This window comes from Balaenoptera borealis, assembly GCF_965194805.1.
Source record: "Balaenoptera borealis genome assembly, chromosome: 1".
In the NCBI taxonomy this organism is placed as follows: domain Eukaryota; kingdom Metazoa; phylum Chordata; class Mammalia; order Artiodactyla; family Balaenopteridae; genus Balaenoptera; species Balaenoptera borealis.
Genome location: NC_138860.1, coordinates 95,546,117 through 95,562,484, shown reverse-complemented (window position 1 = coordinate 95,562,484; position 16,368 = coordinate 95,546,117). Strand labels below are relative to the sequence as shown.

Below are 16,368 nucleotides of genomic sequence, written 5' to 3'. Positions count from 1 at the left end.
TCTCCTAAAAGTCCTGCCTCCAAATATAGTTACATTAGAGGTTACAGCTTCAACATATGAATTTGAGGTGGGGGAGAGACACAGTTCAGTTCACAGAACAATGTTAACATGCAATGGGTTTCCTGTTATTTTAAAAATAACTAATAAATATCTTTTAAATTTGTTTTAATTTCTAATATGGTAAATATTGGGGATATAATCAATATATAAACAAAAGCTCTCTGAGGTCTTCAATAATTTTTAGGAGTATAAATGATTCCTGAATCTAAAAAATTTGAGAACCACTTTTGTACATAGTAAGGGGAGAGAAGGTACTAAAAAAAGAAGTATCATAGGCAGGGAAACCAGTTAGGATATACAGCAGTAGTCCAGGAAAGAGATATCTAAGGCCTACATATGGGACACTGAATGTTGAAATAAAAGAAGGTAAAATAGAGTCAAGGTAATTTTTGAGGGGAATCAATAGCATACGATGAGGGTCAATAGTCTGGAGAAGGAAGGAGAAATAAAAGAGATATAATCTAAAACAACTCGAAGGTTTCTATTTTGGAAATTAATAGATTTTAGGATTATGGAAGGTACCTACTGAAAGAAGATAATTAGTAGTTTCACTTTGGACAGAACGAGTTTAGGGTTGCTTAGGGCCATCAAAGGTGGAGATTTCTAGCAAAGAGTTAGAAATGTGGGTCTAGAACATAAAAGAGAGCTTGGGGGCAGAAAGTTAACATTGGTTCTCCCAATATATATGTCTGTGGAAGATAATATTATAGAAGGAGATGCAGTTACCCAGGGAGAGAAAGTGGAACCAAAGGAGAACTGTGACTCACTTCTGAGGTCAATTCATGCATCTCTTCTGTGAAACATTTTGTGGGCTTCCTTCCAAGAATAACTGACCATTCCCTCTTTTTATCACCATAGTATCTTCTATACACTATATAAAAGTATCTTTTGTATCTTTTGCCATCACTTATTTATATGTCTGTATCCTGTACTAAGCTGGAATGTTCCTAAGGTTATCTTCACTTTCATTATGCAATGGTATACTCAATCTCACAATAGGGAATAAGATTGTATAATGCATTATTGTTATAATTATTTACATACTGGACTCTGAGCTTCTTGAGGACAGATCTATGTCATATTCATCTTTTTTTTTTTAAGATTTATTATTTGTTTATTTATTTATTTATTTTTTGGCTGCGCGGGGTCTTAGTTGCAGCACGCAGGATCTTCGTTGTGGTGCGCGGGCTTCTCTCTAGTTGCGGTGTGCGGGTTTTCTCTTCTCTAGTTGTGGTGCACAGGCTCCAGGGCACATGGGCCCTGTAGTTGTGGTGCACGGGTTCCAGAGCGTGTGAGCTCTGTAGTTTGCAGCATGCAAGCTCTAGTTGAGGTGCACAAGTTCAGTAGTTGTGGCACACGGTCTTAGTTGCCCCATGGCATGTAGGATCTTAGTTCCCTGACCAGGGATCGAACCTGTGTCCCCTGCATTGTAAGGTGGATTCTTTACCACTGGACCTCCAGGGAAGTCCCTCATATTCATCTTAATATGCCTTATTCTTAAGAGTTCTGTAATTATTCTATGAAAGGGGAGAAAGGAGTAGGGGAGAGAAAATTACCATTATTCCTTCCTGTAGTCCTGAATGGCTGCCAACCTCATCCCTTCCAATCCTGGTCAACACCCACTCAAGCTTTTTTTTTTTTTTTTAATTTATTTATTTACTTATTTATGGCTGCATTGGGTCTTCGTTGCTTCACGTGGGCTTTCTCTAGTTGCGGTGAGTGGAGGCTACTCTTCGTTGTGGTGTGTGGTCTTCTCATTGTGGTGGCTTCTCTAGCTGCGGAGCATGGGCTCTAGGTGTGCAGGTTTCAGTAGTTGTGGTGCAAGGGCTCAGCAGTTGTGGCTTCCAGGCTCTAGAGCACAGGTTCAGTAGTTGTGGTGCACAGGCTTTGTTGGTCCACGGCATGTGGGATCTTCCCGGACCAGGGCTCAAACCTACGTCCCCTGCATTGGCAGGCGGATTCTTAACCACTGCGCCACCAGGGAAGTCCCCCACTCAAGCTTTAGGACTCAGTTTAAACAGTTCTTTCTTACAGACTTTCCCTGACCACACCTAAAAAGTGCCAGCAACTGCACTCAGGTAGCATTTTTCTACTAAATTAATATAACTCTAGTGGTTAGGTTTATTGAACAAATGAGACATTATGACATTCTGCAGAATTAACTCATTTGTATGAGTTAACTGTATGATTATAACCTATACCAAATGAAAGAAACAATAATCCAAAAATGTCATTTCTATCTGGCTTCAAATATTTTACTTTCCTAATTGCGTAATTACTAGATACATATAGAGGAATAGTCTACAGTTTATGTATGACAACAGATTATCCATACATGAATAACAGATTTTGATATCTTTGTAAATATATTGAGAAGAAAAACTATTTTTCCTAACTTTGCTCTCTTGGAAGAGATGGCTAATTGTCTCTGTTCTCTCCTTTATCAGCAGTAAGATCCCCTTATCACCTGTGCATATATACACTGAGAAAATGATTACAATTTCTAGCCTCCCTTACAGCTAGTTCTGGCTATATGACAAAGGTCTGACCAGTAGAAAGTAAGTTGAAATAGTATGTGACACTGCTCAGAAGTGTCCTTGGCTGCTGTGGGGTGGGGTGTGGGGAAAGCGTCTTCTCCTGGCTTATTCTCCTTCCTGATGACTAGACTGTGGACATGATGGCTGAAGCCAGAGCAACTGTCTGGAATCACAAGGAAAAACTGCATTGGAGATGGTCGCAAACAAAATAGAAGGAGTCTAGGTCTCTGATGATCATTGCTCTCCATATCAGCCACAGGTTACCTATATTTAAAGGAAAGACAAACTGCTCTCTACTGTTATGAGTTTTCTATCTGCCACAGCCAAACACAATCTTAACAATACAGCTCTGAATACACATTAAGTCAGTAGTAGTCACCTGACAAATTCTGTCTGCTGGTTTCACTTTCTCTGCTGCTGGAAGGAGAACCTGGCTCTGAAATGCTGCCTTCTGTTCCTCCCATCAGTGGTCGCAAATGGCTTACAGATACTTGCTCAATAAAAGATGTGCCATGCTTATGGAAGTACCACCATTCAAATATCTGTGACAAACAGAAAACATCTTTCACTTAAAATAGAATTAATCAGCAGATATATGAGCTCAAATCAAAACATTCTCTCAAGATGTTCCTGTTTAATTCAGCATTTGAAACGTGCCCTCCTTCCAAAAAATAAGCCAAACACAAGATTCCCTGATAACACATGCCAAGCCAAGGTAAAATGCCGTTTTACAACTGTAATGAAATTCAGACAAGCTTAGGCAACACTAGAAGAAATACGTCTGTAAATAAAACATTAAAAAAACAGAAGTGTTTAAGCTATAAATAATGTAACTTACATTACGATGTCATTTTAGTCTATCTGTAGCATAATTAAAAGAAAAACAATTTTGAAACAACTAGCATGGTGGATTAACCACTAGACTAGGGTTAGAATGCCCACATTTGACTCCCAATTCAGCCATATATTAGCTGTGTGTTTTGGGCAAGTTAACTTCTAACCTCTCAGAGCCTCAATGTCCTATCTAGTAAATATGGTTAACAAGAATTGTAAGTGCTTTTAAACAATAAAGTACTACTCCAGTATTTGGTAGTATTATTAATGTAGGTTAAGAGTCAAGTTGATTCCCATATTGAACCATTTAAAAATCAGGATATTCATATCTTTCTGTTTCCATGGTTTATCATTGTTATAAGAAGAGGAATCAAAAGCAGCTCTCTGTGTTGAATGAGCAGAATGTTTCATGTTCGGATACTCCAGCCTTTTCAACTCCCTTTGCTGGCTCCTTTGGGTCTGAGCTTAAATGACATGTCCGAGGGAACTTTTCCTGACTCCACAGACCAGAAAGCTATGTTATGCACTCCCATTGGCTCTTTTATTCTCCTTTCAGAGTAATCTTTTTACTCGTAATAATTAAACAACTGGCTTTGTTGCTATTCTTCAAGCTTCCAAGCACATTACCTCTTCAGGCAGAAATAACACAAGCAGCACAACTAGCTTTCTCATTTCAGGTGGTAAAAGAAATTATAAATAAACTTTGCTGATAAAAACTCATCAATATTTCAAGGGTAATGACACAGTTTAACCTTTAAAATGTTATTTGAATTCTTAATTTTTATAAATTTAAAATGCTGGTTTAAAAAAAGTAACAACAAATTTTAAAAACTTTTACATATTACATACGTAAGTTGTATATTATATATATGTAAGTTTTCTCCCCTCCTTATAAATGAGGAAATTAAGACTCAGAATTCATGTGACTTGCCCAAAGTTATCAGATAGTAAATGGCAGAGTCAAGACTCAAAACTACATCTGCTGGTTCCAAGAACAATGCTTTTTCTACTACATCAGCTGTTTAAAGATAGTTTATCTTGTTTATTTAGATTTTTATATGCTATGACAAAATATGCTAAATTATGAGTAGGCTTTATAAATCAATAAATTTCGAGGTTTTTAATAACAGAGTTTTCACCCAGAATTCCTCAATAATTTTTTTTCAGTCAAGAGAAAAATTTCTTTCTCATCTGGTATTTCACTTCAACAAAATGGTCAAGTGTTCGTCCCTATTTAAAAAAACAAAACAAAAAACTACTCCAATATAAATGCTATTATTCTTACATTTCTACTATAGTTATAGAGCACCACCTAGAGATGAGAAAAAAATACAGAAAAATTTCATTGTCCATGCATGCCATAATACTTCCTAAGATTTTTATCTGTAGCAGTATTTTTCCAAAGTTTATACTATGAAACACTAGTTCTCAGGGATGTTAATAAAGATTATAAAATTTTTAAAAATCTTTTTAAAATAAAAATGATAGCTTGGTTAAATAAAGCAAGGGAAAGCTGAATTAAACAGGTTTCTTTATTGTGGCACTTCTTAGAATAACGTGGCCAAAATTCATTAGTGTATGTCATGTTGTTGCAAGCTTTCACACACACTATCTCATTTAATCCTCATAACTATGAAGTTGATACATTTTTTTTTTTTTTTTTTTTGGCTACACCGGGTGGCTCACGGGATCTTAATTCCCTGACCAGGGATCCAACCCAGGCCTCAGCAGTGAAAAGTGCGGAGTCCTCTGGGGCTTCCCTGGTGGCTCAGTGGTTGAGAATCCTCCTGCCAATGCAGGAGACACAGGTTCAAGCCCTGGTCCAGGAAGATCCCACACGCTGAGGAGCAACTGAGCCCGTGCGCCACAACTACTGAGCCTGCGCTCTAGAGCCTATGAGCCACAACTACTGAAGCCTGCGTGCCCTAGAGCCCGTGCTCCACAACAAGAGAAACCACCGAAATGAGAAGCCTGTGCACCGCAAGGAAGAGTAGCCCCCACTCACAACTAGAGAAAACCCGCGCGCAGTAACGAAGACCCAGTGCAGCCAAAAATTAATTAATTAATTAATTAATTTTTAAAAAAATTAATTGAGTTGAGTCTTAAACCACTAGACCACCAAGGAATTTCCAAGTTGATACTATTATTATCTCCAGTGTACAGATTAGGAAATTGGAGCTTTAGAAAAAAGTTAATTCACTTTCTTGAAGTCATACAGCTAAAGTGATGGTTAGCCTGTCTCCCAAACTCTGCTCTTAAACACTCTAGAGAAGGTAACTGGCAGCCTATAAGCCTAATTCAAGACAGATAAATTTTTAGTCTGCCCGATGTTGCCAACATTAAAGTACTGGAAGATTTTATATAAAAACTTTATATCCAGGTTCTCTTGAAATTGTCTGAAAAAACTGGAAGACCTGGTAATACTGGTCTGCAAGTCTACATGGCAACAATTAGCTTTAGTCTTTTCTAGAAGGAGCATGTACTGTCCAGATTACCCAGTCTTCAAAGTAAATAAAAATTTCAATTTTTACACTCTGCCAATTTTACTCACTTTTGTTACTAAGCCGAGCCTGCAAGCATTTAGATCACAACCCACCTCCCACCACACCCCCCCAAACATACAATAGTTTTTTATACGCAAATGAATACTATCAATCTCTAAAAGTGGAGAAGTTGCAGTGTTTTTTTAAATGTTTTTTTCACATTTTGAGAATGTGAAAAATTTTGAGAATGCTGATCTATAAGTATTTGTAATTATTATAATAACTATTTAAAGAGGTTTGATATTTAGATAAACACCAAAGCACGAAGGAAATGGAAACTACTTACAAATATTAGTCCTGATATCAAAGAAGATGTCCCTGTAAGTGCCACATAGAATTTGGGCGTCAATGAATTTAAAAATACTGTCACTGCCAAAAAGAATAAAAAAATCAAAGTTAAAAAAAATAAGTACCCAAGTTACAAATATGCAGGTGTCTTTATGAGTGGAGGGACATAAGTAGTATTAATATCTAGTATGAGATTCATTTGAGAAAGTTGTAATTTTTAAAAAGCTACTTTAAATTCTCATTGTATCATATCTTTAAAATGCCTTCACATATGTAAAGGTAGGATTTTACACTGCTGATTTGTTAAATAAGCAAATCAAAATGAGATCATTTAGCTTGCTGTTGAGAATAAAACCAGGAATATCATAATTTAGACAAGAACTTTTGCAATTCCATAAGGATAATCTAAACAAACATACTGTTACAAAGGAGGATTAAAACTACTTCCTAATTATTTTGGTGAGATACAAACCAGTGTTTCAAATTAGAGGGAAGGAACCAGTGTGTGTATTTGGTATGTCAGCTACAAAGGCAAAATAACCCAAAAAGAAGAGCAAACTAAGAGCTCCCTAAACCTGATTCACTGAAAACCTAGACCAGATTCTTCACTTCAAACAATTGTCTCATAAATACTTTGGGTTTTAGAAAGAAATAAAAATCTGTAAAGTCATTGACTCCCATCTAAATGGTGTATCTAGTTAATATGTAAAAAAAAAAAAAAAATGATAAACTCAATAACATTTCACTGAGCATACAAACCATTAGTAGTCACTTCATTAACCTGTAACAGAAACACCAAATTAGCTTTTCAAACAGTCTAGGAAGGCCAATTTATCTAGCTTATTTTAGTGTGTTAGTTGCATCTGAATTTACATACTATGTTCTTAAAAAGTCCAAAACATTTCAGAACATTATCTCACAGTCTTTCATGTCATTTCACAGAATAGAAAAGGGGACATTTGCCTTCTCTTGTTACAGAAAAATAAAACACAGTACTGACAGTCATAATCATCCCATAACAGAAATACTTCCATTTTAATCTGAGGCTGCCAATTTGTAATGACATGGTAAGAGGCCCTGGCTCCCATCCACTCTCTCCTGGCTACAGCTAAAGAATAATATTTGCAGAATCCAAGGGAATCATCACCTCTTATACGTCTTTGAAACTTCAGCCCACACTACACAGCAAGCTCTCTACAAATGTCGAAAGAAAGAACTAAGGAAAGAATCCACTGCTGTTTGTGGCTCTCTTTCTCTTTACTTCCTGTACTGTTCTATTTTATTACTCAAGATAAAGCCTAAAACAGAGAACGGACAAAAATATCATGAAAACTATTTCCTGACAAAACTATTTTAAAACATGAGAATGGCTGGCTAAGATTGTGTTGGTTTCTTTCAGATTTTTATTGTCTGGGTGTGGGTTCTCTCCGCTGAGTGGGGGGAGAATCAAAAGGTGTGTATAAATTCTGCATTCAAGTCTGAAAATGCTCTCATCTGCCCTACCACCTGAAGCTTCCAGCTTATCAGGTGGCTTCTCCTCGGGTGAAGGAGGACAGAAGAGAGAGGGCGGACCTTAAGAGCTTTAGGGAGGAGCCGGTAGTTGCAGCTCAGGTTTGGCAATCAGCTGCGAAGTAGCGGCCCAAGAGAAAAAGAACCCACTCGGTCGCACACACCGACTCATTCTGCGAAGCCTTCCAGTGATACTGAGAATCTCTGCCCTTTGGCCCTTGCCCCCGGCACCTCTCCTGCCCCCCAGTCCCCCTCGCCCGCCCGTCCCTCGGGAGCTCTGGGCCTCTCACCCGCTGCCAAATTCTCACACAGCCTCAGCGGGACCCTCAGAGCGTAAAGCAGCCCCAGCCCCGCCACGAACCACAGCGAGGCCCCAGTGCCCGCCAGCCCGGCCCGCAGCCGCTCCCTCCAGCCCAGCGGCGGGCTCAGGCCAGGAGCAGGGGCAGGAGAAGACGCCGCAGCAGTCGCTGCTTCACCTAAGCCGTCACCGTCCGCCATCTTGCCGCTCCCGGTGGCGCCGGGAGTTGGGAGGGGAGAAGGGCAGGAAACCGGGAGTCGGGAATCCTGGGATAGTGGCGGACCTGAAGTTGGCCTCTGTGAAGGCTGAGAGTCCCAGGGAACGGGGACCGAGAAGATTTGTGAAGGTGGAGGAGTGCCCCAGGACTGGGGCTACCTATACCTTCCGAGGGAGGGAAGGGGCGGATAGCGGCACCTATTCTGGAGGAACTGGGCTAAGATGTGACCCCGGAGTGAAGTGTTTTAGCCTCCATACGCGTGAGGGTCACCTTCCACCCCATTCCTGGGGTTGAAAGAGCCACCGACCGTTCCAGAGTCCGAGCAGCACTTAGCCCTTCGGACTCGGCTGCCATGGAGAGCACTGGTACTCGGAAAATCTACAGGAGTAGCGACTGCAATTTGGTCGGCCGGAGCTCGGACGCCAATACCAGCCGAAGCACGCTCCCAACGTCCCATAGATGAATGGGGAAATTAATGTAACTCAGTGAGAAAAACATTAGACTTAAAATCATTTAAGTCACGCCGACTTACTGGGGCGTCGGCGCCTGGGCCCATCACCCCCGCCCGTAACTGACATGGCGCCCTAGCGGTCGGCGTTTCCGGGCGGGTCCTTCAGACGGCCCTCGCTGTGATTCCATCATTCGGCCTCCTTCCCGGCCTGCCTCGCGCCAGGGCCGGGCTGGGCCAGAACAGCCCAAGATGGCCGACTTCGAGGATCGGGTGTCGGATGAGGAGAAGGTAAGGGGTCCGCCTCTCTCTCTTACCTCTTCCCGAGACAGGGAACGGGGGCCCGACTCGGCTGCGGTGGGAACCCCGGCAGTACCCCCGGAAGAAAGAAGCTTCTTGGCCTGTGCTGGCATACGCTCTCCGCAGTCGGGATGCTTCCCTCTTGAGGGGCTTTCCTCTGCCTCACGGTGGCCCCAGTTCCCCATTCCTCAACTCTCTTTTCCCCCCGGGCCTGACGCACAGCCCAGTGGCCTTCCTGCGAGAGAAGAGACTTTCTCTTATTGAATCGTGACTGTGGACTCTTTTTGTATTTAAGAGAGGGGGCGACGATGATGTCGCGACGTATCAAGAAGCAGTTATTTTACCGCCTTTAGTTGCTGGGGCTCACCCCATCCCCCCATCTTTAGATATGATTGGGGCTAGCTTAGGGCGAGTCACTTCCTGGTCAGGGTGGCCTCTTAACTTCCCTTTTGCTCCTCCTTCCTCAGGAAGTGATTTTGCTGTCACGACTTCTCGACAGGGAGAGGTCCCTAAGGTGTTGGCCGCCTATCCACACACACCTCTTTTCCCACATGCTGTCCGCTGAACTAATTCGCAGTAATAAATGTGTAAGCCTCAGGGACATTTGCTTCAGGATTTGAACACCACTCTTTTCTCTGTAGACACTCCCTTGATTGTATGTATACGGCGCCCACGGTGACTCCATCCCTTCCATCTTACAATCTTTTAACGATAATTTTTGAAAAATAGTTTTCCATTTCTTGTTAACAAGACTAGCCAATGATTTTTTCTTTTTAACTCCAGAAAGGTTTTATGTAGCACATAAACTTGATGTTAACACATTCAAGTCTGGACAAAGCATCTTGCCTTCTTCGGTGCTCCAGTGTGGTATCTTTTTGATTATAGTTGACCTTGCCACTGAGTAATTTGTATACTTATTTCTTTAAAAGTGTCTTAAATACAAGAGAATATTTCACCTTAGGTGGAATAACTTTTTTCCTGACAACTGCACACCTTTCTTAACAGTTTGTCAGGCTTTTCAGTAAATATGTTAAAGACTTCAGAGTCCGTGGAAATTACAGTAGTTTCATTACATAACTCGTAATAGGACAAGAATTATGTCTTTTGTTTTCCACAGTGGCTTTTACAAAACGTACACCCTTGAATGCTCTGTAAATGTATCTGGGGTTTTCCTCTTTTAATAAAAGAGATTGGGATGGCAAAGGGGACTGTTTATGATCCAAGAGTCCTCTGTACAGAATAATTTGATATATCATACATATGCCATGCCATTTTGAAACGCTGAAGAGAGTGCTAAACATTCACATGCCGTTTAACAACACTTCAGCGTTAGATTTTCTCTCACTTGGAAATTGATTCTCATAAATGTGTAAGATTTAGGGGGGGAAAGGGCATTTTACACTGTATGTGAACTTATGCTAGAGAGAAAACTATAGTAAAATGTTTATTCTAAGGCAAACAGTTATGATTCACATGAAATTAAGTTACAGTGACAATCATGGGATAACAAAACATTTGTTAGCCCAACTGATGGTCCACTTACTTTAAGCAAAAATACTGTTACAGCAAAATTTCACTAAGAATTTAAGGTAATGAACTTTGAAGTTTACCAGTGTTGGGTTTTTGTTTTTGACACAGGGTTAGAATGCCTTTCTAATTAAACTTGGGGGAAAATATGTATTTCAAAGTGTAAATTAAGATGTCTTTGGATATTGACAGTGTTCAAATTAGTAACATTAATAGCCTTGATTTTGTAATAGCAGATCTCTGACCAGTTTTGTCTTATCTCCCAGCATACTTCTTTTGCTGTTTAATTTTGCTGTTTAATTTTAATAATGACGAAGCAAGCAAATCATAATTAGTAAGGTAAATCTACTGCCAAAAAATGTTGATGAATTTTATATTCAGTGAACAGGTTTTAGATTAACTACATTGTTTTCATTAGTGTAGATAATTAAGAATAGCTGATATAAAAAATCTCATATAATAAATCCATATGATTTGGGATTACTGAAATTTTGTTCAATTTTTATTCCCAGAGATGAACTGATCTGTGTTTCTCTGTTGTGGATCAATAAGTAAAAAGAAAGGGCTTTGACTTGTAAGATTACTTAAATTCTCCTTCAATTTTATACCTACCTTGATCCCTTTTCCTCCAGGCTTCTGATGCCTTTTAACTGAATTCAAGAATTGAAAAAGTATCTTTCCAAAAAGACTTGTTGATATGAATATCTTAGCATTCATAAACAATAAGTGACCCTTAAACGAGATTCTTGTTGTACAAAACTTTCATAACCAAGACACTATTACAAACAAGATATTTTCAGGCTTAGTTTGTATATTGATTCTTCCTCGAAGGAACCGTGAAGTTTTCATTTTTTTCTTATTTTAACTAAGATTTTACATTTTAAAATGTAAAAAGATAAAAAGCAGTATTAAAATATATTTGGCATGACACACATGTGTTAAAAAAATCAAATCAAATGCAGTTGAGGAACTGCATTTGATTTGATTTTTTTAACACATGTGTGTCATGCCAAATATATTTTAATACTGCTTTTTATCTTTTTACATTTTCTGAAAGCAATGAACCCAGAGGTGAATTTGGGGTGATGGTCTCCGATTTCCTTGCAAGTATTTCTATAAAAGCTAGTAAGGTCAACCATTCTCATAACTAACTGCTGACGTTTTTATCACTTTATAAAGAGGAAGTTGGGTTTTTTAACTTATGCATTGTTACCTGAAATGGTCATGATGAGCTGCCTAAATAAAACAGGAAGTTGAAAGTATAATAACTTGCAGAAATAAATACTTTTAGTTTTATTCTCAAGTTCAGTTTCTGAGAATGAGCTCTATTCCTCTAGTTACTTAGACTCTTCAGTTACTTGGTTCCAAAATGAAAAGATGCCATAATTAGGAAACTTGAGGTATGAGATGAACTACGTGTTTGGATTCTTTGCACTGTTTCCTTTATTTCATGATTCAGCATTTTTAAAACATAAATGCCGACAGAATTTTAGGGCTGAAAAAAGTGCTACTAGCACATTTTTTTCCCTTCAGCCTAACTAGTAGAATATTTGTGTACAACTTCAAAAGTACCATAACTGAAAAATGGATCCCTTTGCTTTTAGTTTAGACAATACTGTCTTTAAGGCACTTTTTGAGAAATGGGTTTATCAAAATTATTTAGGAGAGATGTGGAAAATGTTATAAATAGATACTGAAATTTGAGGGCTCTGTTAGAGCTCATGAAAGATATTTATACTTTTAAAGTGGATTTCCTTGATTATGTGTTACCCCCTTAACTTAGTAGGTGAGTTATTACCCTTATAGGGCGAAATAAACCCTAAAGCTTAATTGCCATGGCTATTTTGTAATAAGTCGTTGCCTAGAATTAATACTACCATTTTTAAATCTTCTTTTCTGTTAGCTTTGCTGAGTAGTATTCATATAATCTGTTACAAAATCCTTGGACAGGAGCATAAAGCCTAAGCAGGTACAAACTCAGATGCCCAATCTTTGGTGAGGAGGAGGTTCATTATAATTTCTTCTAGAACATTTAGCTATTTTATTAGGACCAGCCTTAATGCTAAGCAAAGCAGTGTAATTTGTCAAAAAATTCAGACCCCAGGTTGGTCTAATTCAGAAGCCATGCTTTTTTCACTATACTGTTTTTAACATGTATCCGTGAATGAAGAAATCAGAAGAGTCATCCATTTAATGAATTATAAATGAGGTATTTTGGGGTAGTGGGAAGGAATGATTCTGGACCTCAGTAGATTTGGCCTCTCCTTGCTGTGCTTTTGGTCACCAGTGTGATTTTTGAAAAATCACATACCTCTGTGGGCCTCGAAAGTTTTCTTCTAAAATAGGTAAGAGAAATTGGATCAGACTGACAGAACAAAGTTTAATGAACTTTTTCAAACTCTAATTTAAAAAAAAAAAACACAACTCTATTTAAGAAACTGAAACATTAAAACGTTCCAGGAGTTTCTGTCATTGTTTACTTTGGCACATTTGCCCCATAACAGACCTGTGAAATTCTTGGTTACTGCAACCAAGTCTTTTTATCTAGTGCCTAGCATACTACCAAGTACATAGTGTAGGCACAAGCTATTGGTATGAAAGAGACCAATCAATCACAGGTTCATTCGTTCTTATATTTTCCCAGCTCATGCTCCCTCATTCTCCCTCCCCAATTATTTCTGGTAATCTGTAGGTATTTCTTGTGTTCAAGAATGTGTCCACACTCTGGGTGCCTCTTCCAGCATTCATTGTGCCTGAGCATCTACTGCCGTTACTGATGCTCTGTCATGGCACTGCTAAGAACATTTGATCCCCTGGGAGCATTTTCCTAGTAAATTCCATAAAGTTCCGAAGCCTTATTGCATATCAAAATCAGTATGTATACTGTTGTCCCTAGGTATCTGTGGGGTAGTGGTTCCAGGACCCACCCCACCCCCCCATACCAAAATCCGGGGATGCTTAAGTCCCTTATATAAAACGTTGTAGTATAGTCAGCCCAATGTTTCGGCATCCATGGATCCAGAGGGCCGACTATGTATACTTTGAGCCTTGAAAAACCCCTGATAAAAGTATTTCCTTCATCTTCTATAAGTTCTCCCCTTTAGAGCTCAGAAAAACACACACTGTAGGATCAGGTGTCATTGTTCTTTTCTGTCTCCAGTGCACAAACTCCTTCATCATTTTGAAAAAAATAAAAAAGTTAAAGTCCTTATATGGATCAGCTCCTGAAAATAAAAACCCTGGATAGGGGAAACTAGTCGTGATAATTTTTGATAGACAGTTTGACTACTTACGGATTTCTGAACTAGGTGATAATTTTAATATGTACTTACTATTATTTTCCCTTCTCCCTTTATCAGAACCTCCTGCCAACCTCTGCATTTCTGCTAATCCCACCATTATTCTCTTTTAGTCACATAGGGTCGGAACACTGGCATCATCTTTTTCATCCTTAACCTCTCCTCTCATGTTCAATTAGTATTTCAGTCCTGTAAATTCTTCTTCCTGTCATTAGGTTCTCTTCCTCCATTTCCATTAGTCTTTTTTAAAAAAAATTTTGAGTATATAGGAACTATAATCACATGCTTAAAATGGTAGGAAAGGACATGAGTAAAAAGTCCCCTCCCACCCATTTTCCAGCCACCCAGTTCCCTTGAGCGGCAGCCAATATTACCAGTTTCTTTTCTATTTTCTATTTTATTTTATGTATTTATTTCTATTTTATTATTTTCAAATAGGTAAGTATACTTTTCATTGAACAATATGTCTAACCTGTCCACATTCCTTTTACCGTTTTCTTCATACAGGACCTTTTCTTATGCTTGGATTATTTTTGACAACATTCTTAATTGTTCTCTTTGCCTCCAGCCTCCCCTTTTCTTTCTATATTTTCACTTATTTACCACAGTTCTTCATACTACTAAATTTTGAGCAGCATGTAAAATTTATCTTTGCTATATAACTGCACATGCATACTGTTAGGGCAGTGTCTCTGGAGATGGAATGTTAATTTGAGTGGATCATTTGAAGTGTAGGTTGTGATACATATAATGTATAAACAGGAAGACAGCGTGATACCAGGCTGCACTAAAGAAAGGTGGTGGGTTTATCGGAACATGAGAGAACTTTGCCTTGTGAATTCTTTGTTTTGCATCTAGGCTACATTTAAGTGCTTATAATGTGCTAGATACTTTATGCATTAAAATGTATTCATCTCAAAATATCCCTGTAGGCTGCTTACCCCATTTTAAGTTGAGTAAACTGAGGCACATTTCAGGTTAAAAAAAATATAACCAAGTGTCCAGAACCAGTAATAGTAGAGCAGATGCAATCTGCTGGTAATCTACTTCCAGACCTGTGCCTTTACCCACTTTGATTCCTTTGAGTAGATGGTAGGTAGTGAATTGAGATAGCAAACAATTTTACTGAAATAATGACATAATCCTAAACTGCAATCAAGTTTAATGGTATAGTGATGTGGATGCTTGTATAGACACTGAAATATTGATATTTTCTGGTCATGACTGCATTATAATTACTACCAAATTTGGGGAATGCCCTGGCGGTCCAGTGATTAGGACTCTGCACTTTCACTGCCGTGGGCCGGGGTTCAATCCCTGGTCCAGGAACTAAGATCCCGCAAGCCTTGCAGTGAGGGAAAAAAAAATTACTACCAAATTTGCATAGTGCTCTTTTGAGCTTCTACAAATATGCCTCTAAGAATTCTAGTATTTAAAATGTGTTATAAACTCAAGGTATTGAGAAACATGACTTCAGAAGTTTAAAAAGTCCTCATGACAAGGTCAAGAGCACTGTTTGTCTTCTTAAGAACCTCAGAACATTATTGCCTACAGCAGAATTGCTTATATGTTTCTTTCAAAAGCAAGATTTCTGGGTTCTTCCCTAGACCAGCTGAATCAGAATTTGGGGGGACCAGTGCTCAGGAATCTGTTTTTAATAAGCTTCCCAATAATTATTGTGCAACTCAAGAACCACCATCCATATCGTAATCCTCTGCCTGTTAAGTTCAGAAGCTTGATTCATCAGGATAGTAAGAGACAAACTCATATTCGCTAGGCTGATGAAACTAGTGTATAAAAGGAGGATAGCAACTAATTTAATAAATACAGGAGGGATTAGATTCCTTTTTTCAAGTAGATCAGATACATAGGAAATCAAATTATAATTTTTTCAGTTTAAGCATGGAGTCAGAACCAGAGATGTTAACTATACAGTCTAACATTTTAATGGTGTTTTCCTCCATAGTAGGGATATATATCCAACACCAAGACCAAGTCAGATCTTTGCATAGTGCACCTTCTTCTAACTCTTAACAGCAGTGGACTTTCTTTCTCTAGACAAATTTTACAAGGCTGGAAGGAAGTCCTTATATATCAAAAATTTGCATATCGCAGTTTCTCCTGCAGTCTTTACCCTCTTAGTTAATGGCACCTTCATTCTTTAGTTGCTCAGGCCAGAAAGTTTAGTGTCATCTTTGATTCCTGCTTCTCTCACAATACACATACTGTCCATTAGCAAATCCTATAGGCTATGCCTTCAAAACATACCTAGAACTTGGCTGTTTCTCACCATACCCCTATTTCAACCACTCTGGAAGAAGCCACCATGATTTCCCATGTAGATTATTGCACTGGCCTTCTCTCTGGTCTCGCTGCTTCTGCTTTTGTCTCTCCATAGGCAGTCTGTCCTCAATGAAGCACCCAGAGTGATCTGGTTAAAAAATGTAAGTCAGAATATGTCACTCCTCTGCTCAGAATCTTCCAGTGGCTTCCCATCTTTTTCAGAAT

The 16,368-nt window shown here is 38.9% G+C and overlaps 2 protein-coding genes across 18 annotated transcripts in view; one reads left to right on the top strand and one right to left on the bottom strand.

The window, feature by feature from the left end:
* Positions 1–11,413, bottom strand: part of ST7L (suppression of tumorigenicity 7 like) — a 151,705-nt gene extending 140,292 nt beyond the window's left edge. For 10 of the 17 annotated variants that reach the window (XM_082379968.1, XM_082379969.1, XM_082379957.1 and 7 more), the window contains exons 1-3: positions 8,062–8,276; positions 6,261–6,343; positions 2,977–3,139 (exon numbers count right to left, since the gene is read on the bottom strand). In XM_082379968.1, the coding sequence (XP_082236094.1) occupies positions 2,977–3,139; positions 6,261–6,343; positions 8,062–8,269 (454 nt within the window). In that variant the 5' untranslated portion in view covers positions 8,270–8,276. Of the gene's footprint in view, positions 1–2,976; positions 3,140–6,260; positions 6,344–7,021; positions 7,044–8,061; positions 8,334–8,818; positions 8,953–9,051 lie in introns of those variants that run through there. The other 7 variants (XM_082379956.1, XM_082379962.1, XM_082379955.1 and 4 more) reach the window with 7 other exon arrangements.
* CAPZA1 (capping actin protein of muscle Z-line subunit alpha 1) overlaps positions 8,894–16,368 on the top strand; it is a 48,923-nt gene continuing 41,448 nt past the window's right edge. Inside the window, exon 1 of the mRNA XM_082380418.1 lies at positions 8,894–9,025. Within this exon, the coding sequence (XP_082236544.1) occupies positions 8,987–9,025 (39 nt within the window). The 5' untranslated portion in view covers positions 8,894–8,986. The remainder of the gene's footprint in view (positions 9,026–16,368) is intronic.